This window comes from Salvelinus fontinalis, chromosome 3, assembly GCF_029448725.1.
Source record: "Salvelinus fontinalis isolate EN_2023a chromosome 3, ASM2944872v1, whole genome shotgun sequence".
In the NCBI taxonomy this organism is placed as follows: Eukaryota; Metazoa; Chordata; class Actinopteri; order Salmoniformes; family Salmonidae; genus Salvelinus; species Salvelinus fontinalis.
The window spans coordinates 10,458,284-10,479,450 of record NC_074667.1 but is presented as its reverse complement, the minus strand read 5'-3'; the positions used below and the strand labels follow the sequence as shown (position 1 = coordinate 10,479,450).

The 21,167-nt window shown below is 47.3% G+C and overlaps 1 protein-coding gene across 3 annotated transcripts in view; it reads right to left on the bottom strand.

Moving 5' to 3' along the window:
- Positions 1-21,167, bottom strand: part of LOC129838356 (nucleosome-remodeling factor subunit BPTF-like) — a 58,761-nt gene that overhangs the window by 16,240 nt on the left and 21,354 nt on the right. For all 3 annotated transcript variants that reach the window (XM_055905296.1, XM_055905301.1, XM_055905304.1), the window contains exons 4-14: positions 20,790-21,035; positions 20,066-20,257; positions 16,256-16,605; positions 15,802-16,020; positions 15,035-15,183; positions 13,649-13,780; positions 6,007-6,136; positions 5,356-5,491; positions 4,669-4,995; positions 2,519-4,421; positions 1,476-1,600 (exon numbers count right to left, since the gene is read on the bottom strand). In XM_055905296.1, the coding sequence (XP_055761271.1) occupies positions 1,476-1,600; positions 2,519-4,421; positions 4,669-4,995; positions 5,356-5,491; positions 6,007-6,136; positions 13,649-13,780; positions 15,035-15,183; positions 15,802-16,020; positions 16,256-16,605; positions 20,066-20,257; positions 20,790-21,035 (3,909 nt within the window). The remainder of the gene's footprint in view (positions 1-1,475; positions 1,601-2,518; positions 4,422-4,668; positions 4,996-5,355; positions 5,492-6,006; positions 6,137-13,648; positions 13,781-15,034; positions 15,184-15,801; positions 16,021-16,255; positions 16,606-20,065; positions 20,258-20,789; positions 21,036-21,167) is intronic.

Below are 21,167 nucleotides of genomic sequence, written 5' to 3'. Positions count from 1 at the left end.
TTATTTTCAAAATTCTTTAAGCTCTGTCAAATTGGTTGTTGATCATTGCTAAACAACACGTTTCAGGTCTTGCCATAGATTTTTAAGCAGATTTAGGACAAAACTCAAACTCGGCCACTCAGGAATATTCCCCATCTTCTTGGTAAGCCACCTCCAGTGTAGATTTGGCCTTGTGTTTTAGGTTATTGCCCTGCTGAAAGGTGAATTCATCCCCCAGTGTCTGGTGGAAAGCAGAAAATCAGGTTTTCCTCTTTGATTTTGCCTGTGCTTAGCCTCATTGCGTTTATTATTTTTTTTATAATGAAAAACTCCCCAGTCCTTAATGATTACAAGCATACCTATAACATGATGCATGTACTATGTAATGTATTGTATTTGCCCAAAACTTAACATTAACACAAAGTTCCTTACTTTGCCTCATTTTTTGCAGTTTTACTTTAGTGCCTAGTTACCAAACAGGATGCATGCTTTGGAATATGTTTTATTCTGTACAGGTTAGTATTGTGGAGTAACTACAATGTTGTTGATCCATCCTCAGTTATATCCTATCACAACCATTAAATTCTTCAACTGTTTTAAAATCAATATTGGCTTTATGGTGAAATCCCTGAGCAGTTTCCTTCCTCTCCGGTAACTGAGTTAGGAAGGACGCCTGTATCTTTGTAGTGACTGGGTGTCTTGATATACCATCCAAAGTGTAATTAATAACTTCACCATGCTCAAAGGGATATTCAATGTCTGCTTTTTTTTCTGCCAGTGTCTCACTTCCACATCGGAGGTGAAAGGTGGCCCGAACTAGAGCAGTGTTTGTCAGACCATGAGACATCCAGAAAATCATTCTTCTTACGTAAATGTCTGTAGCGTCCGAAAGGTTTGGCCTACAAAACTATTATGACCGCTCTATGGAAAGGGGAGACCCCGTTTTGCTCTACAACCCCCACAAGTGTCAGAAGACTCGTCTGAAATCGGTACCGTAGTGTGATTTGTTTGGTAGCAACTGAACCGTTCGAGCTACAAACGAATGGGCAACACATTTTTACTCCTGAACTTATTTAGGCTTACAATAACAAAGAGGGTGAACTCAAGACATTTCAACAATTTTTTTGTTTAATTTGTAAAAATGTTGAAAAACACAATTTCACTTTGACATTATGGGGTATTGTGTGTAGGCCAGTGACACAAACATCTAAATTGAATCCACTTTAAATTCAGGCTGTGTAACAACAAAAGGTGGAAAAAGTCAAGAGGCGTAAATACTTTCTGAAGGTACTGTATTCGTTTTACGGTTTAGAAATTCAAACACTATGTCATAACTATTTGTACAAATGCACTCATATGTGTGGTAAAACGTTTAGTATTTGGTTCCATATTCTCAGCAGGTAATGACTAAATCAAACTGGTACACTTCCCCTACAGTGTATGGGTGTATATGGGTGTGTTGGTGAAGAGATACTTGAAGAGAAAGGATGGTCTACCTGTGCGCGTGGTGCCTACAGCGGCGGAGGGCTTGACGGCCATGTCATCCCACCTCAGACAGGCCCACAGTAGCCTCAGCATCAGACTGACCCCTGCCAGGGACCTCACTGTCTGGAGACGGTACCTGCAGAGACAGACAAATAGGTTACCACACACACAGGAGCACAGGCGCTTGAACACACACACAAGTGTCTGGGGTCACCAATGGAAAAGAGACTGCACATACACACACACACAAAGTTTATAAGTCAACCCTGGCAGCCTGGTAAAATGACCGTGTTACTTCCTTGTTTCCGAGGTTGGCATGAACCTGACTCTTTGGTATGCTTCCACAGCTTTAAATGGCTCTATTGGCCATTTAAAAAGGGGACAGTCTAGGTGTCTGTCCCAAATGGCACTCAAATCCCAATAAAGTGTACTACTATACCATAGTAAACCATAGTGCACTACTTTTGACCAGGGCCCTATGTAGGGAATAGGGTGCCATTTGGGATACATTCAGAGGAAGCCATTCCCCTTTTCCCAGTGTGACTGACTTAACCACAGGCAGGGAAAACATCCTCGGAGCGGTTAATGCGCAACGCGAATATCCTGACACTTGCAGACCGCCAATATGATTCACGTCTAGCAGTAAAAGGGCAGTAAAAGGCGGTGGTCAAAATAGCCTGAGGTCTCTCTGAGGGGCCACAACAGTCACAGGGGCCAAACCCACTAACGGCAAACAGAAGACATAACCAACAAATCAACAGGACAAGACGTGAATATCGTTCGCCGGAGCATTAATGCTCGAGAGGTTCCAGTTATTGTGGTGCAGTGACTGTATCATAGCTCAGAGTTGATGGAGTGCAAGGCTGAAACTAACGCTAATCAGAAATCAGATGGAGCATTAGAAAACCCATATATTTAAAGCCCTGAATTTTCTCTAGCCGGGTAGTCTGGAAAAACTCAGGGCCCTAATCATATCAAATAATGCAGCTAGCTAAGGCGCTAGCCCGTTGAAAACAGGGTCGCCAATGAGAAATCTTAAAAACTGTGTTCTCACCTCCATGTGATGCCATAGGTGGGCCTGGGTGAGGGGTAGGGCCAGATGTCCTGGGCCGGCTTGGCGTTGTAGCTGAAGATGGACACCTCACGGATGCCACCCCGCCGTGCCAGCTTCTTCAGGTCGTTGTTGGGCAGGACAAAGATGCTCTTACGCTGGCTCTTAGTAACAAACTTGCGATAGGATGGCAAGGCGGTTCCTGAGCGCGTCTTCTTGGTGCGTGAGAACTTGAGGAGGCGAACGCGGCCCTTGGTGGAGGTCGACGAGGTAATGCCCCCCGAAACAGAGGAGGTTGAACGAGAGGACTCCTTGCGGGTGGCAAGGAGTGCGGTCTTGTACTCGGTCACCGTTTCGCTCTGGCTCTCGTCTGATTGGCTGTCGGGCGTGGGTGAGCGCATTTTGGTCACGGTGGTTTTGGTCATGGTGGTGAGCGTGGACACCGCGCTGCTCTCGGTGGTTGAGACAATGGGCGCGGCCGTCATCCCCGAAGAGCTTGAGACCCCCGCCGTTAGACGAGACTCTGAGAATACCGTGGTGGTGGTGGTTGTTGTGGTGGTTACCTGGGTGAGTGTGGTGTTACAGAGGGATCCCACCCCACAGTTGCTGCTCTCCTCCGCAGAGCGCACCGACGAGGGGGCCATTTTGTTGGGCGTGGTAGCATCGGGCTTAACTTCCATGGGCTGGGTGTTGTTGAGCTGCTGGGTGCTCGTAGACCCGAGCGCCTCCATGTTGTTTTCCAACCTGGCCACCTTCACCTGGGGCTGGTAGTCCTGCTCCGACACTATGACCTTGCTCTCCAACTCTACCCTTGGAGCTGGCCTTGGTTCCGTGTGGTCCGACCCAGTCCTCTCGGCTACAGGGGCCACATTGCCGTTGAGCAGGGGCTTTAGGGGCGAGACTACTTGACCCTCTCCCTCCGCCTTGCCTAGGCTGTTCACTTTGACCTCAGAGCTGTTAATGAGAGCATTGGAGGCCTCGTTTGGAGTTGGTAAAGAGTTGGTCAAGGCTTTAGCCTCCACACTGTCATTTCCATTGATCTGAGGTAAAGAGGAGGGCTGGGACCCAGTGGCGATGGCCTCGGTGCTGCTCTGTCCGTTGTCCTGCCTCTCCTCACGCCCCTTCCCGTTCTTCTCTGTGCTTTGCTGGGGGGGTTTAGGAACGGTAGCTGCACTATGGCTGCTCTCCTGGGTTATAGTGCTTGGAGGTATCGTTGTGGAGTGGGATTTAAAAATGGCCACTTCAGGTCCTGCACCCTCGGTGGAAGCGGGCTTGGCACTGGTAGACTCTGATGGTCTGCCAGTGTAGTAGATCCCACCTGAAGTTTCCATTGGTTCCGCTGTGCTGCTGGGCCTTTTAAGGCCCTCCTGCCCTGAACCAGCCCCTGTGGGCCCTATAGTCCTCTCAGGGAGGTCTCCCTCCTGTTTCCGGGGGGTCATTTGGTTTTGTGTTCGTGGGGATGCTTCAGCTACAGGCTCTTTGGGTGGGGTCGCTGGGGCTGGCTGAGGGACCCCCTCAGCGGTCTTTGAAGGGTCCTCCTGCACCTCCCCTTTAACTGACAATGGAGCAAGCGCAGGTGGCACCGAAGGGGTGCTGAACTCCAATTTCACTGTGGGGCTCTGGGCCTGGAGTGGGGTCTGTGGCAGGACCGGAATGGTCTTTACTGGGGTAGGCTTGGCCAGGGAGACCTGAGCCCTTTGCTTCTCCTCCAGGGCGTGCTGCTTGACGCGGCGCTCCAGCAGACCGTCCAGCTTGGAGGCCTTGACCTTCTTCTTGTAGGCCACGCGTGTCAGGAATCCCTGGGCCACGTCCACCACGTCGTAGTTGAAGGGCCTTGCATTCCCCTCACCGGGCTCCTGCTTCACGCACGTCGTCTCCGTCTCGGGCCCTGGGCTGCTGCTGGTCCCTGAGAGAAAAACAAAATGGACACAAGTTACTGGATCATTCTTCTTGTCCTCTCTCGTCAGAACAATGGTGAAGAAGCTTAGTGCCCAAGTATGGAAGTATATGAGCCACCCTTCACATTGGCATGTAGAGCAGTATAAGATCTGATGGATTCAATAATACGTGTGACTGATATTGCATGTGTTATTTAGCGAAGTTAAAGCTAACAATCAATAAGGGAGTCAATGACAGTCTATAAAAGCGCTCACCTTTTTCATCATCTTGTCCTGAGTCTGAGAGGCTAAGGTCCACCTCCATCTTGTCATCAGCCTCCTCTGCAGTGGAGTCTTGCATCTTCACTTTCGCTCGCCCGTCACTCTCGTCTTTCTTTCCCTCCTCTAGCTTTTCCTTCGTCTTCTCTTCCGACAGGCAGTCTGCTGAGGGCTCTGGGGTGGTAGTGGTGGTGGTGGTGATAGCACCCCCATCTTTCTCTACGGGTCTTCTGCTTCCCTGGGGGTCTGAAGCTACAGTTGTTTTGAACAACCTTGGCCTTGGACCCAGGTCCAGCAAGTTGCATTTCTCACCACGTCTGGCAGCTGTGAAAGAAGAAAACATACAGGTTTGAGTTATCATAGACACAGTTATATTAGTAGAGTCAATTTCACAGAGGACATTATCCCATGTGACGTAATAATTGAATCGTACATTTCTCACAACTTTCGGCAATTAAGAACGAAGAGGAGGAGTTTGACAGCTACGTGTACATTTGTCCACTGAATTCCTTGATTTCCTTCAAACCAAATCATAGAAATGGATAAAGATCTCTATTTGGATATAATAATTTATTTGCACTGACATTTCAAATACTGTCACAGATGCAATAAAGGCACAGATACAAAGATGAGAGCTCTATCTATCTCTATGAAGAGGACACAAACTAGAACGCTCCTACTGACCTTCTAGCTCGGCGCGGTAGTTGGCGTTGGTGTTGCCGGGCAGCTTGGTCAGGAAGCGGTGCACGTGCGTCTTGCTGATCCAGCTCCAGCCGCCCCAGCCCGTCACACGATACTCCTCTCCCTTCTGCTTCCACACCTTCACACGGGAGAGAGAGAGAGACGGAAAGAGCGGAGTGACGGAGAGAGAGAGAGAGGGTACAAAGGGGTGAAGAAAGCGGGCAGAGAGAGAGAGAAAGGGAGAGATAAAGGAAGTGGACAGGAGTGAGAGAAGGGAGGGGAGAGAGAAATGAGAGGGCCTGAGGGTATTTACACCCACCATTAAGTAAACACATCTAGCAGGGCCACTATGTGAAAGATGACACTCGCACCGGAGCTCTGACACTCACGCCTCAAAGGGCTTTTTAGCAGCGGTCGCCATTCTGGGAGGCAGGAAGTTGCAATTAAACACGTCTTGGCGATTAGGGGTGGTGGTGAACGGCCCAGTCATAAATAGAGTGGTAGAGCTTCGACTTAAAAGGGCCCGAGCTCGCTCGGTAAAAAGGGCCAAATGAAAAGGGTGTATGTGTCTGTGCTTGTGGAGCAGCCCTTAACTGTGTGTGTGGGTGTCTGAGTGAGTGTGTGTGTGCGGGTGTCTGTGATTGTGTGTAATACCTGGTGCTTGATGGGGAAGGTGTACTTGACCCAGGTGGCCTGCTGCATGGTCTCCTCGTCCTCCAGCTTCTTCTCCCTCTTCTTCACCTTCTCCTTCTCCTCCCGCTCCATGGACGTCATACGGTGTAGCCTGCATGGTGGCACAGAAAGGGGGACGAGAGAGAAAGGCAAACACAGTCAGTTCAAAAGCGGCTTCCTTCAATGCACTCTGGTGTGAGTGAAAGGTCTGGGGTAGCCCGGATCATAAAGTAGGAGGGTAACTCCCTCGTTGCTCTTGGCAAGGCTCCGAGCAACACACACACAAACGATGTGAGCCCCATGACTGACTCTGCACACCCACATACCCACCCTTACTATAACATAATCAAGTATTTTAAAAGAGGAGTAGAACAGGTAGCAGTGTTTCCCCCAGGCATATAAATATTGCGCTATACGCCGGGGGTGGGCCATTGGATCTGCTGCTAATCACCTCTGGGTAAACTGGTCTTAGTGGGACGGGAGGGGCCAGAGGAGCTGCTAGAGTGGGGTAACGTTCCATATGGCACACAATACCCTCCATTTGGAAGGCACTATATTCCAACGTTTATACAAGCATATCACTTTGAGTGCATACTGAATGCATTGCTTCATAAGATATTTTACTTTTTATTTAACTAGGCAAGCCAGCTAAGGACAAATTCTTATTTACCACGACGGCCTACTTGTAAAGCCCCCCCACCCCAAACCGGACGACGCTGGGCCAATTGTGCGCCACCCTATGGGACTCCTGATCACGGCTCGTTGAGATACAACCAGGGATCGACCCGGGTCTGTAGTGACGCCTCTAGCACCTTAGACCGCTGCGCCACTCGGGAGGCCCACCATGGATGTAACGATTCACCGATACACGGTTCAAATGTCTCGCACCAGATGGCTTACTTCCCCACGTGAGACTAGATCTGATCTACGAGGTACAGATTAACCTCTGTATAAATAATACTAACAGTCATGGGAGCCTGGGACTTGATAAACCGGACAAGTACATCCAACAAGAGTCGAAGGACAGAGGGATACACTAGCTAGAACCTTCTCATATAAATATATGGATGAGCAATGACAGAGCGGCATAGGCAAGATGCAATAGATGGTATAAAATACAGTATATACATGTGAGTAATGCAAGATATGTAAACATTATTAAAGCGACTAGTGATCAATTTATTAAAGTGGCCAATGATTTAAAGTCTGTATGTAGGCACCCAGCCTCTCTGTGCTAGAGGTGGCTGTTTAACAATCTGATGGCCTTGAGATAAAAGCTGTTTTTCAGTCTCTCGGTCGCAGCTTTGATGCGTCTCGTGTCTGAGCCGTTGAATTGCAACTCAACTTTGCCTCTATACTGACATTTTGCTTGTTTAATTCCGTTACGGAGGGAATAACTACACTGTTTGTATTTGGCCATATATTTGGCCATATTCCCATGGTTAAATATGGTGGTTCACGCTTTCAGTTTTTCTTATCAATGGTTTCTGGTTAGGGTAGGTTTTAATAGTCACAGTGGGTACAACATCTCCTATGCACTTCCTTATAAAACACACTCACAGAATCCGTGTATAAATCAATACTACCCGCAACATGCCTCAATCTGCGTGATCATCTTTGTGACACTATGTTAGCTAGTTATCCCCAGTTAGCTGGTTCTCCCCAGTTAGATAATGTGTCTTCACTTATTTCTTTGTGACATTATGTTAGCTAGTTATCCCCAGTTAGCTCTATAACGTGGCGCTCCACCCGATAGGGAAGCTCTGCTCCTCGTGGTTTACCCCGCTGCCTAGGCAGTGAATAGCCTGAGAATGAATTATGCACACACCTGCAGCCAATAGGAGTACAGGTGTCCCTATATAAGGGTACGCTTCCCCTCAATCAGTCTCCCATTATCTTCAGCGACAGGACTGGACTGAAGAAGCCTAGAGAGAAGACTCAGGACGAACCCGCCGTAGATTTCCTGGTCTCAACGTTATGCTTCAACGAGCACGCATTTTCCACCCCCAAAATCAATTTTTAAGAGCCCAGTGTCGTTGCTCCACTATGGTAGCTACGGACCCACACAACTTATGTTTTGTGTGTTTGGATTCGCAGCACACAGATCCCCTGGAATACCCTAGATGCACCCTCCTTTCTTTCAAGGAAAAGAAACAGCGGTGGGCATTTTTCAAGGGTGATCTCCCTCTGGAAGACGCCATGTCTGTGCTAGCCTCAGATTCTGAGGCAACATATGACGACGGCGTCTCCGGAGATGACGAGGATGCTGGGAAGTGTCTGGGTTTTTTCTCCGGAAAAGCCCAGTCTACCGACCAATGCTGAAATGACCCCCCTCCCTAGGGAGAGCAAGGGGAATTTCACATCCGTGGGTGAGGAAGAGACGGGCTCTGAGTTTTCAGCAGCCCCCTCCTAGAGCAAAGGCCTCTCTGTGCTCTGATTTTACAGGGCTCATTGAGCGGGCCGCGAGTAGCCTAGAGATTGTACTGCCCCCCATTCCCCCCAACCCGGAGGCGGCCCTTAATCTAGTCCGAGACGGGCAGTGGTGCCGTTGGCACCTGCCATGCCCTCACTCACTAAGTCTGCGGAAGGTGCATGGGAATCGCCTTTAACAGCCAGAGCGCTGATGAAGGCGTACAACCTATTCACCAGAACAGACGGTGAACAGCCTCAGGAGATCCCTAGGCTCGAGGACGTCCTGGCTGTGTACCTCGCTCCAGGTTCGAGCTCCTGGCCGTCGTCCAAGAAACCCACATTACGGACAGAATTACAGTCCAGCTGGTAGGGAAGTCCTTCACTCTAGGAGTGTAAGCTGTAGCAGCAGCTAACAATATTGCCCTCCTGGCGGGCCTCTCTATCCCGTCTCACCACGGGTAAGACTGAGCTATCGGGAGAGGAGATAGAGGAAGCATCGACAATTTCCGGCGCCATCCTCCATCTCATACAGACGTCGGCTGTATGCGGCGGGGAGATCCATGGCCACTTTGGTGGTCGCAGAAAGTCTGGTGCACCAAGAGCGGGCCCTGCCCCTCCGGCAGCACCAGAGAAGACAGCGGCAGTAGAAGTCTTCATCTCGTCGCCCTGGCGGCCTAGGGGCAGCCAAAAGAGACGACGACCATGACGGGAGAGAGCGCAGCACCCGGAGTGACATCGCCGACTGTTCATCCCCCACCCATGCAAAGGGATGGAGGAGCTAATGTGTCATTTGTTAATAAAGAATGTGTTCCATCTGACTTTGTAACAAGATAACCTCTTTTCCATAACAAACTCAAGACCGTTCAGGTTCCTTCTCTCTATCTCTCACCAACCTGTGTGTAGCACACATGAGAATGTTGAAGGAAAATTACATGAGGGCAGAAAAGCGGATGCTCTTGATGAGCTGCCATGCTATAGCTCATAAAAACCCTCTACCACACTCTCAGGAGTAATGTGGTTAAGGGTTTAAAGAACAGCTCTCGTACACAGACTCATGTTGGGCCGATGACGCAATCACTATTGGGAGAGGGCACACTAACACAGGCGAGCACCTCAGTTAGTTTAGCTCAGACCTGTGCTGTCTTCACGGAGGGCTGGAACCACAAGGTTACATGTATAACCAAAGTGGCGGCGCCCCCGTTTCTCACAGAATGCGCTAATAAATCCAACCCTATACCACACACACTCTAATGAGTAATGTGGATAAGGGTTTGAGGAACAGCTTGCGTACACAGCCCCATGTTGGGCCGATGACGGAATCACTGTTGGGGGACGGTGCACCGACTCAGGCAGGCGCCTCAGTCAGTGCAGCTCAGACCAGTGCTGTGTTCGCGGAGGGCTGGAACCACAAGGTTACACATAAAACCAAAGTGTTGGTGCCCCCGTTTCTCACAGAACGGGCCAATATTTACTGCCCCTTTCGAGGGGGGCCCACCCTGGGCTGTCCCACCACTTCAGAGTCAAGGGACAGCGGAGCTTGGGCCATAGAGGAATACAGATCCTTCCTTCTGTCTGTACCACAGCTTGGCGCTCTCCTGATTTCAGGGCATTACTCAGCAAAGCTGCACCCTCTCTTCCTGGCTAAGTCGAACACTGGTGAAGGGTTATGCCATCCAATTCCACCAAACTCCTCCCCCGTTTTCGGGCGTGGTGGAGACGGTGATGAAGATGCCAGAGAAAGCAGCCGCTCTTGTGAAAGAGATTACGCAACTTTTGGCGAAGGAGGCGGCCACAGTAGTTCCCCAAGAGCAAAGGAACAGCGAGCTATATTCGCTCTACTTCCGAGTGCCAAAGAAGACAGGGGAAACGAGGCCGATATTGGATTTACGCACTCTCAACGAGAGCGTAGCAAACCCCCCTTTCGAATGCTTACGACAAAACATATACTGGAATGTATCCACAACAAGGACTTTGTATAAGCATAGACCTAAATGACTCATACTTTCATGTGCCAATGCATCCGCATCACAGGAAGTTTCTGCGTTTCGCCTTCCAAGGGGTGGCATACGAGTATACCATTTGGGTACGCCCTGGCACCTTGCACCTTTTCCAAATAAGGGATAAGGCTACTAGCCTACCTACTGGTTCTCGCCCCGTCAGCAGAGCTGGCAATCTCACACACAACACAGACAGTGATTCGCTGTGAATTGGGAAAAGAGCACACCTTGGCCCAGTCATCTAATTGTCTACCTGGGATTACAGCTAGACACTGACTATGAAGGCTCGAATTTCGGATCCTCGGCAGGCTGCCTTGCTGCTAGCCCTACGAAGGTTTCATCCGAATCACATGGTGACAGCGCATTCCGTCATGACACTCTTGGGACTCATGTCGTCATCCCACTCTGTGGTTCCGCTGGGACTTCTGCAAATGCACAGAACAAAGCGATGGTTTGCCCAACTACGACTCGACCTAGTGAGGCATCGTCGTTGGTTGTTCCCCTCTTGCTCAGAGCGGACCTGAACTATTGGAGAGACTCGTGCGTTCTGACGCAAGGGGTCCCAATGGGCAGTGTCCTCCTACATTCCAGTGTTTACAGACGCTTGTCTGTCTGGATGGGGAAGGACATGTCAGGCTCGGGCGCTAAGTGGTGTGTAGCCTCCCTCGGGACGCCACATCAACCTCCTGGAGTTGGAGACAGTTCTGTTGTTTCTGACCCACTTCGTGTCTACCCCACGGGGTCGCAGCGGCTTAGGACAGCGGCTAGAGCCACGCTGCCCCAGTGGGATTTAACTTTGGTACTCGAGGCACTCTGCGAGACGCCGTTCGAGCCATTGAATCAAATCCCCCTCAAGATTTTGTCTCTGAAGACGTCACTGTTGCTTCCCTTGACTACAGCCAAGCGCGTCAGTGATTTGTGTGCTCTTTCGACGAGACCCGACTGCCTTGTCAACAATGGCGACTTGAGCAGAGTGGTGTTACGTCTTAACCCGGCAGTTATGCCGAAGGTTAATAAGAGCTCATATAGGTCACAGACTGCTATGGGCTTTCTCCCCCCCTCCTCATGTGGAGCGGAGAGGAGAGGCTTCATTGCCCGTGCCCGGTGCAGCGCACGGCAATGGTTAGGTCATCGCCTCAGTTGTTTGTGTGTCACGGCGCTAGCACACTTGGTAGACAACTTTCAAAACAGCGGCTGTCTCATTGGCTTTGCAAAGGCATTGATTCGGCTTATGAGGCGGCCGCACTCGTAGAGTAGCGGCGTCTACGGCCCTTTTCAGAGGAACAGGGGTACAGGATATTTGTTACTGCGACGTCTTGGTCGTCACCATCTCCTTTTATCTGATTCTACCTGTTAGACTTGTCGTCTAACTCTCTAGCACGTACTGTACTCAGCGTGGCTGAAGGGAGAACTTGAGTTAATAAGAGATGCAGAACTATTGGGCAGGGATCCCATTAGGTCCGCTCTCTTAGTTGTCAGAGAGTAAGACACGTGTGACATGACCTTTGTTTGACACCGTCAGTACGGCAGGGAATGTCTAGACTGCCCACCAGTGTATCACTGTGTCGGGGCAGAGTGATGAGGGAAATAGTGCTGTTACTAGTGTTGCTTTACTATTAGACCGGTCACTGAAATTGATGGAATATTGAGGTATCTATCTATCTGCTGAGGCAGAGTAGCTGGCTCATATTCTGCTATCTGCCCACAAATCATTGGCTTTGCCTATGGATTAAGTGTGGCGGGTTACACTGAGGAATCAGTGAGTAGGCCTTCTAAATTGGTTCAGCCTGTACTCAGCTTAGCTGATGGGAAGGCTACCATTAAGGAGGGAAACGCAGGATCAATGGACAGGGTTTCCATTAGGTCCACTTTCTCCTATTAGAAGGACTACATGACATGACTCCTGGCTGGGGTGGCACAGTAGAATCATGTATTTTACCCTGCCCACAGGTCTATGACTGTGTTTGGGTGGACGGATTAGGGATATAGTTTCTGTAACTGGTGTTACAGTACTATTTGACCCATCTTTAATACCGACAGAGTGTTGAGTTCATTATCTGCTTGTACAGATTAGTATGACTCATATTCTGTATTATCTGCCCACTAGTCATTGCCGGTGCCTCGGGACTGAGTAGGGCGGATTAGACTGATGACGCAGTACATTGTGACAGTCTGTTTTCACAGTGTGTTACAGTATTGCGGGATTTGGTCGCAGCCATTGATGGAACAGACCTTTTCATTAAGTTGGGAAGTGTTAGGTTAGGCAGGGATTACATTTTAGAGTGTTGCCTTAAACCACTAGGAGCAGAGCTCCACGATGTAGAACGATAGTTACCAGAGTTGTAACTCCAGTTCTATGAGTGGAGCGGAGCCCCATAGGACTTAAGTCCCTGCCAACCCCCAGTCTCCCTGAAGATCATTTCTCGGATGGCTGATTGAAGGGGAAGCGTCCCTTATATAGGGAGATCTGTACTCCTATTGGCTGCAGGTGTGTGCATAATTGTTTTCTCCGGCTATTTGCTGCCTAGGCAGCGGGGTAAACCACTAAGAGCAGAGCTCACCTATGGGGCTCCGCTCCACTCATAGAACTGGAGTTACAACTCCGGTAACTACAATGTGTCTTCACTTATTTCTTTGTGACATTATGTTAGCTAGTTATCCCCAGTTAGCTAGTTATCCCCAGTTAGATAATATGTTTTCACTTATTGCATCTGCATGCTTGTTGCGTTCTTCCTGGTGCACTTTGTTTGTGAGCTGGCTGCTGATTCTAAATAGTATAATCTAACTTGTTCAAAACAGTGGCAGCATGTTCGGCAGTGGTCATTTGTTTTTGTTTTTTACACGCGAAAGTGAAATAGGTGTATTTCTGCTGCTGTTCAAATACACAGATCGCTTTATATACAGTATCTTCTCAAAGAAACTACCGTTCGTTCAAAAACTTGCCATTGTATTTCTGTCACGCTGCTTTGTTGACATCTCTAACCACCCAGCGTAGTCAGCAGCCGCCACTGGTCTAGGGTTTACACTTGTTATAAGAAGTCAGACTTGGAAGTGGCTGCAGACTTGTACGATTAAATGGTATTAAGGCGTTATTTGAAGTGGTAATGACATGTAAGGATGACATAACACGGTAAAATAGGTTCTCTTGATGACTTGATGCCAATTTAAAGTGAAAGACGTGACTGTGTGTGTGTGTGCGCTTTGAGTCTACTCGCCTGGTGTGTCCCAGAGAGTCCTTCCAGACAGGGAGCAGGGCCACAGGTTTGATGGCACATTCCAAGATGGCCATGGCCAGGGCAAACTCCCTGGCCTTACTGCACATCTGCACCGCCTTAATCCAGTTGTTCCTGATGAAAACCAAAACAAAGCCAATGGGAGTCAGACAATGGTGTTATCCATCATATGGAAGCATGGTGACATCAAATCATGACAGTGTGACTTTATTTGTCACGTGGGACTGCTGGGGTCAGAACTGAACAAGAGCAGAGCACGCTAACGTCAATGAACATGTAAAAACAAATATGTTATCACCAAATAGTGTCACAAATTAGTATCTGAATAATAGCCTGTGCACCCCTCCCCTAACGAGGAAAGAGCACACAATGGTTAAACAAACACTTAACCCCCTAAGGTCGATGTCCACGCCCCCTGCATGAATCTAACTAGCATAATAAAAAATACAAATAAAAAACAGTTTAAGCTAGGGATGTCTGGTTTTTTGCAATCGACCCGTCTCAATCGACCTCATCCGCCTATGTCGCACTTCTGGATCTGCGGTGAAAGGGCTAGAGCGGTGTTTGTCAGACCATGAGACCATCGCGAAAATCGGTCTTCTCACAAAATCGTCTGTAGCATCTAAACGGTTTGACCTACAAAACTATGGAAAGATGACTCCCACAAACACGATGGTGTTCTCCGTTTTGCTCTACGACCCCCACAAGCATCTTGAGACTCGTCTGAAGTCGGTACAGCCGATCTGCCAACTTCTGTCTGTAGCGTCTGAACAGTTTGGGCAACAAAACTAATATGAGTCCTCTGTGGAAAGGTGAGACTCTCACGAACATATACATGTCGATTGTTTTGTTCTAGGACACCCACAGGCCTCACAAGATTCGTCTGAAGGTCCCCCGGTTCCAGTTGAAAACATTTATGGAAGTTTATATGGAGACGGTTTAATGCCAAAAATGAGGGGTTAAATAGATGTTTTAAAAAAAATGTATGTTCCTGATCTTTCTTTTATCTCTCAGATATAGGACAGACACTTCAAAACAAACTTCCCTTTGATTTTCCGGGGGGACTGTTGTTCAATGTAGTGAATATGTTATTCAACACATTTGTATGGGCTTACAGCAGTAAAGCAAAAAGAATATAATCATTCCCAATTTTTTTTTTATACTTCAAGGGGTCTTAAAATTCTAAATCAAATAGCTAAATGATCCTTGGTATGACCTTCTTAAAACAATTCCATATAACTTAGTAGAACCCCCCTCCCCTGGCTTAACCTCTTATGGGTTAAGAACATTTTGATCATATTCTTTCAAAACATATAAATCAACCAACTAGGATCTCAAAAACACCCAGAGCCCACATTCCATCCGTACCTGTGTGAGGCCCAGTTGGGGTGCATGAAGGGTGCGGGCACGTTGGTCTCCAGCTGGATGATGGTGAGGCGCAGCGTGGAGATGGTCAGCACTTTAGAGCCGTGGATGGAGCCGTTCCACTTGAAGTCGCCTGCCGGCGTCATGCAAAACTGAATAATAAAATAACCGTTTTATATGTGGAGAGCTTTTCATTACGTGGGGAAATCACAAAGCACTGTACATCTAAAACAAAATAAAAAATGCTTTAAGGAGCAACAATTAGAAAGATAGAAGAAAAGAAAACTGCTAAAATGAAACAAAGATATAGGGCCAGTACTGTACAAGATACAAACACGATTGAAAGGAGGCATCATAGACTTAAAGGGATACTTCAGAGTTTTTGGCAATGAAGCCCTTTATCTACTTCCCTCACAGTCAGACAAACTCATGGATATCATTCTTATATCTCTGCGTGCGGTTTGAAGAAAGTTGCTAACTAGGGCAATTGCTATCCTGTAGACTTCCAGTCCTTGCGCTAGTCAGCATTGGCTCGCAAAGCTACCTCCAACTTCCTTTATACTGGACGCAGAGGCATAAAAGGTATCCACGAGTTTATCGGACTCTAGGGAAGTAGATAAAGGGCTTCATTGCCAACATCTCAAAGTATCCCTTCAAAACAGTTGAACTTAAAACTTATCGCAAGTGTTTATCTGTTCAAGTTTCTGTTGACTCCTTCAGGTGTGTGCAAGCTAAAGTTATCTTAAAATACGTTTTATCTTAAAGTTTACCTTGTGCGAGAGGTGTCGCCGCTTGTCCAGGTCCTCACGGTGCTGGGGCTTGTTGAGGGCCAGAGTATTTCCGCTGTATTGGTTGTGGTAGACGCGGTACTTGCCCTCCTGGCCCAGCTTGAAGAAGTGGCTGAGTGTGCCCTTCATCACCACCTCCTTGCTTGTTAGGCTGCGCGTGCTGAGGCGCGACACGTCGCCCGCCGGGGTCACCACCAGTACCTGGAGTGAGGAGAGGGGGGTCAAATCAAAGGTAAATCAAATACGTTATATTTCGATAACAGACGAGCGACACTTGAAATAAAAGCATGATAATCTTAGAAGAAAACAAATTGGGCCCACGATTACGAAAAATATAAAGTAACCTCAAACAAAGTTTGGTACACCAGGCAACAACCTAAGGATAGCTAGGAATGCAATGGCTAATCAGTATTTTTTGTAGATGAATAGTGATCACCTCTTTGCCCTCCTTGTAGCCCTTGTTGGCCTCGTGAACGGCTTCCTCCACCTTCTTGCTCTTCAGCTGGCTCAGCTTACTCTCCGGGTTACGCAGGCGGGTCACCATGCGGCCGCCCGGAGTGACTGCCGACCGCTTGCCACCAGTCTCGCCGTTCACCCCCTGGTCGTCCTGGCTGTTGATAGAGGACTGAGAGGACCTGTCGGCTAGGTCGGGCTCCTCCGGGACCCTGGGGGCATCCCTGGCAATAGTGCTGCTGTTGCTGTTCTCCTCACCACCGGGCTGAGAGGGCTGGCTCAGGCTGGGGACCCCCTCTCCCCTGGGAGAGCTAGACACAGAACCTCCCTTCTCTGCCAACCACAAAAAAAAAATCACAACATAAGTCTCTATTTATAATCATGCTTTAAAGCAGGGGTGTCAAACATACGGCCCGCGGGCCGGAACCGGCCCCCAAGGAGGTTCGATCAATTAACGTTGTTAATACCTTGGTCTCTACCTCTCCGCTACACCCTCATTAGCCAAAATGTCGTTATCCAAACGGAGAAAAGTAGATAAGGAGTGTAGAATTTTCAAAGAAAAATGGACCACGTCCTATTTATTTACAGAGATGCACGGAAAACCTTCGTGCTTGGTGTGTTTGCAACAAGTTTCGGTATTGAAGGAATATAATATTCGATGCCACTACGAGACTCATCACAGCGAAAAATATGACGGCTTGCAAGGACAACTGAGAAGAGATAAGATTAACGAATTGCTGGCGGGTCTGAGGAAACAGCAGTCACCTTTCATCCAGAGCCGAGAAGTCAGTGAAGCAGCGGTAAAAGCCAGCGGATGAATCCTTACTGTGGTGATTTAAAAAATGTGCACTTTAATGTTAGTCAGCAGCTTCAAAACAAAAGTTGTGTGATGGAATTCTACTGTTCATACAACTCCATACATTTTCAGTATGTATTGTATGTGTATGTATGTTTCATGTATGAAGTTTACAGATTTACAGGACAGGCGAACACTTTCTTCATTACACATTTAAAATCACTCTCCTTAGTTTGTAAGGTGTACGCAGGGATTACATTTAGATTTTATATGCGTATGTGTAAGTGGTTTAAAAATTCCTTTCTTTAAAAGTCTCATTTAATCTTAAAGTGCATTACTATATTTTTCAGTACCAATTAAAGTTTTGTGCCTTTGTACAATCAGTGGGATCAGTTGCAATGCATATTTGTGAATGATAAAAGTAAATTGCACATTTGTCTAAGGAAATATGAGGTGTTTCATGAAATGTTTTGTAAAAGGATAGTTCATTAAATTTCAATATTTTTCTAATGTTCTTGTGCTTCTTTACACCAAAACAAAGGAAAGACATGATATTTTGGTTATTTATAGCAGAGTATGGTATAATTTTAATGGTCCGGCCCACTTGACATCTCCCTAGGCCGTATGTGGCCCACGATGCGAAATGAGTTTGACACCCCTGCTTTAAAGGGATGTTATACTGCAAAATCCAAGTTTGACACATATTTTCCCGACGTCAAAGTTAGTCATATGTCAAGATGAGTCCACATCCCACTCAATCATCCCAGCATCACTACTCTGGACAGTTCTGACTTAGAATATGTGGACAACTACAAATACCTAGGTGTCTGGTTAGACTGTAAACTCTCCTTCCAGACTCACATAAAACATCTCCAATCCAAAGTTAAATCTAGAATTGGCTTCCTATTTCGCAACAAAGCATCCTTCACTCATGCTGCCAAACATACCCTCGTAAAACTGACCATCTTACCGATCCTCGATTTCGGCGATGTCATTTACAAAATAGCCTCCAACACCCAACTCAACTAATTTGATGCAGTCTATCACAGTGCCATCCGTTTTGGCACCAAAGCCCCATATACTACCCACCACTGTGACCTGTACGCTCTCGTTGGCTGGCCCTCGCTTCATACTCGTCGCCAAACCCACTGGCTCCAGGTCATCTACAAGACCCTGCTAGGTAAAGCCCGCCTTATCTCTGCTCGCTGGTCACCATAGCAGCACCCACCCGTAGCACGCGTTCCAGCAGGTATATCTCACTTCTCACCCCCAAAGCCAATTCTTCCTTTGGCCACTTCTCCTTCCAGTTCTCTGCTGCCATTGACTGGAACGAACTACAAAAATTTCTGAAACTGGAAACACTTATCTCCCTCACTAGCTTTAAGCACCAGCTGTCACAGCAGCTCAGAGATCACTGCACCTGTACATAGTCCATCTATAAATAGCCCAAACAACTACCTCTTCCCCTACTGTATTTATTTATTTATTTTGCTCCTTTGCACCTCAGTATTTCTACTTTGCACACTCATCTACTGTCAAATCTACCATTCCAGTGTTTTAATTGCTATATTGTATTTACTTCGCCACCACGGCCTATTTATTGCCTTTACCTCCCTTATCTCACCTCATTTGCTCACATTGTATATAGACTTATTTTTCTACTGTATTATTGACTGCATGTTTGTTTTATTCCATGTGTAACTCTGTGTTGTTGTATGTGTCGAACTGCTTTGCTTTATCTTGGCCAGGTCGCAATTGTAAATGAGAACTTGTTCTCAACTTGCCTACCTGGTTAAATAAAGGTGAAATAAAATAAATAAAAAATAAAATAATGTATATAGATCCAGCTATATGCCTCGACCCAACGAACGAATAAACACCAGAGAATTAGGAAATTATACGGTGCCTACCCTTCTCATTCATTTTGGATTGTGGCACGTAATCAAATGTACATATTTTTGTCTGCCTGGGATGTGGACTTCTCAAGAGAAGACCCAACAGACAGTCCCTTCAAAGTTCAAATGACATGAAATAGCTCCCTCTAGTGTCATGAAGCAGCATGCGTGACATTCCTGTAGCGCAGACACACAGCCTTTTACACAGTGAATAGAGGTATGATGATTCAAAGTAATGATCTGGACCCATGCATTAAAGGCATGACCAATCACCCCTTTAGGGGATGAGCATGGGGGAGTAGGATGACGTTTCCCCTAGACATTGATCCAAGGTCAGTTCTGAGTTTCCCTCCAAAAATGGTGAGGGAGGGGTAAGGCTGATTGTAGATCTGAGCCTAAGGTCAACGTCTACACAGAGGTGAATATGGATGTCAACAGATAAGACACCAATCCAATGAAAGATTGAAGGTACAGTGTCAACATGACAGGAATGCAACATATGGCCAAACCCAACACACCCTGTTTTACACCAGTAGTACAGTAAAGGTAAAGCTCTTTATTCAAATGCAACGCATGAAGATGGATATTGAATCATTGCAGCCATGACGGTTAAACTTCACAATGCATCCAACAGTGGGCACACTGATGATAATGATAACAAGCCGGCGAGCCAGAAGCAATGCACTTCTGCTGACTGGTTAAATAGCGCCCGCAAGGCTCAGAATCAAATGCTATGTCTGAAAGTCATTGTGATTCATGCCAAGCTATTCAGTCTGATTGCATATCAAATAAATTAGCTTTAAGCGTTATTTTGGAATGAAATAAAAGCAGGTATCCAGCAGAGTTGCGACAAGTGTTCAATAACGAGGCTGAAATTCAGGTGTATGAAAGAGATGAAAAATCCTGCAGTTTGCGGGATAAATTATTGAGGTGATTGACAGCCAATGAAATGAGGGATGCAAGAGGGACAGCGACCAATGGTAGAGTGGTCCGACAAGGGGAAGGCGGGATGTGAGGAGAGGAACAACCCAAGCACAGGAAGTTAATGGAGGGGGTTGATGAATGGGGTTCAAAGTTCACAGTGACACCACCCCCTTGGTACCTTCAGCCTCCTGCATTCCCTCCATGTTGGTTAGGGCCTCGTCCCCAGGCTCTTGGGCCCCAGTAAGGAGGTCTTGCCCCCCCACGGCAGGGCTGGTGGCCTCTGTTGCGGGGAGGGTGGGTTGTGGAGCCAGAAGATCAGGCTTACTTCCCTCAGGGATGGAGCCCTCACCAGTAGAGGGAGCCAGCTCAGCTAGAATCAGAGTCGCAGATATTCAGAATTTGGCAAACTATGCTACATGTTGAAAACATTCTAACTCCATTCAAATGTGCATTCTCACTAGAACGTAATTATCTTTGAACTTTTAGTGCCATGATGGCGGCCAATAAAATTACACATTTCAAACAGAGTTGGTCAAAGTGTATGTATCAGACTGTGTGGAATATGCACAACAAGCACTTCCAGCGTGTGTATATAGAAGATGCTGTATTGTAATAAGACTAGCAGGCATTGTGTAAAACTTGTGAGTACGCTTATTACAGAGGGGTTATCAGCAGTATTGCTGAAGGTATTGTTTTAAGATGACAAAGTGGTCTCCGATGTGATGACAAGCAACATAAGGGATTTCTAATTGGCTCAGAAAGAGAAGAGAGCTGTGGGAAACGGATCAATAATTAATTAGGTCTTCGTTGCTCTATATCAAGACATAGTAATATCAAACAGACCGTAGAGCCTGTAGGACCACGATGTAGCTGTAGTTAGATGGTGTGTGTGTGTCTCTTACCTGTAATGGTGGTCCCCTCCTTGGTCGCCTGGTCATTGTCCTTCTCAGCCTTACCCTCCCTTGCTCCCTCCTCGTCTCCCTTCTTCTCGAGTTCATCAGTCTTCTCCTTGGGCTCTCCCCCCTCCGTCTCCTCCTCCTTCCGGAGAGTTTTCTGAGCTTCCGCCTTCTCCCTCTCCTCGGCCGCCCGGCGCTTCACCTCCTCCAGCTCCTCCTCCTGCTTGGCCCTCAGCCGGTCCAGGATCTCCTCTGGAGAAGGGAGAGGACACAGATTGATTGATTCATTTAATTGATTAGATAATTAAAATACATATTATGTATGTCTATTTTTTTTAAATTATAGCAAAACTAAACATCTTTAAAACGTTCAGCCAAAAATAT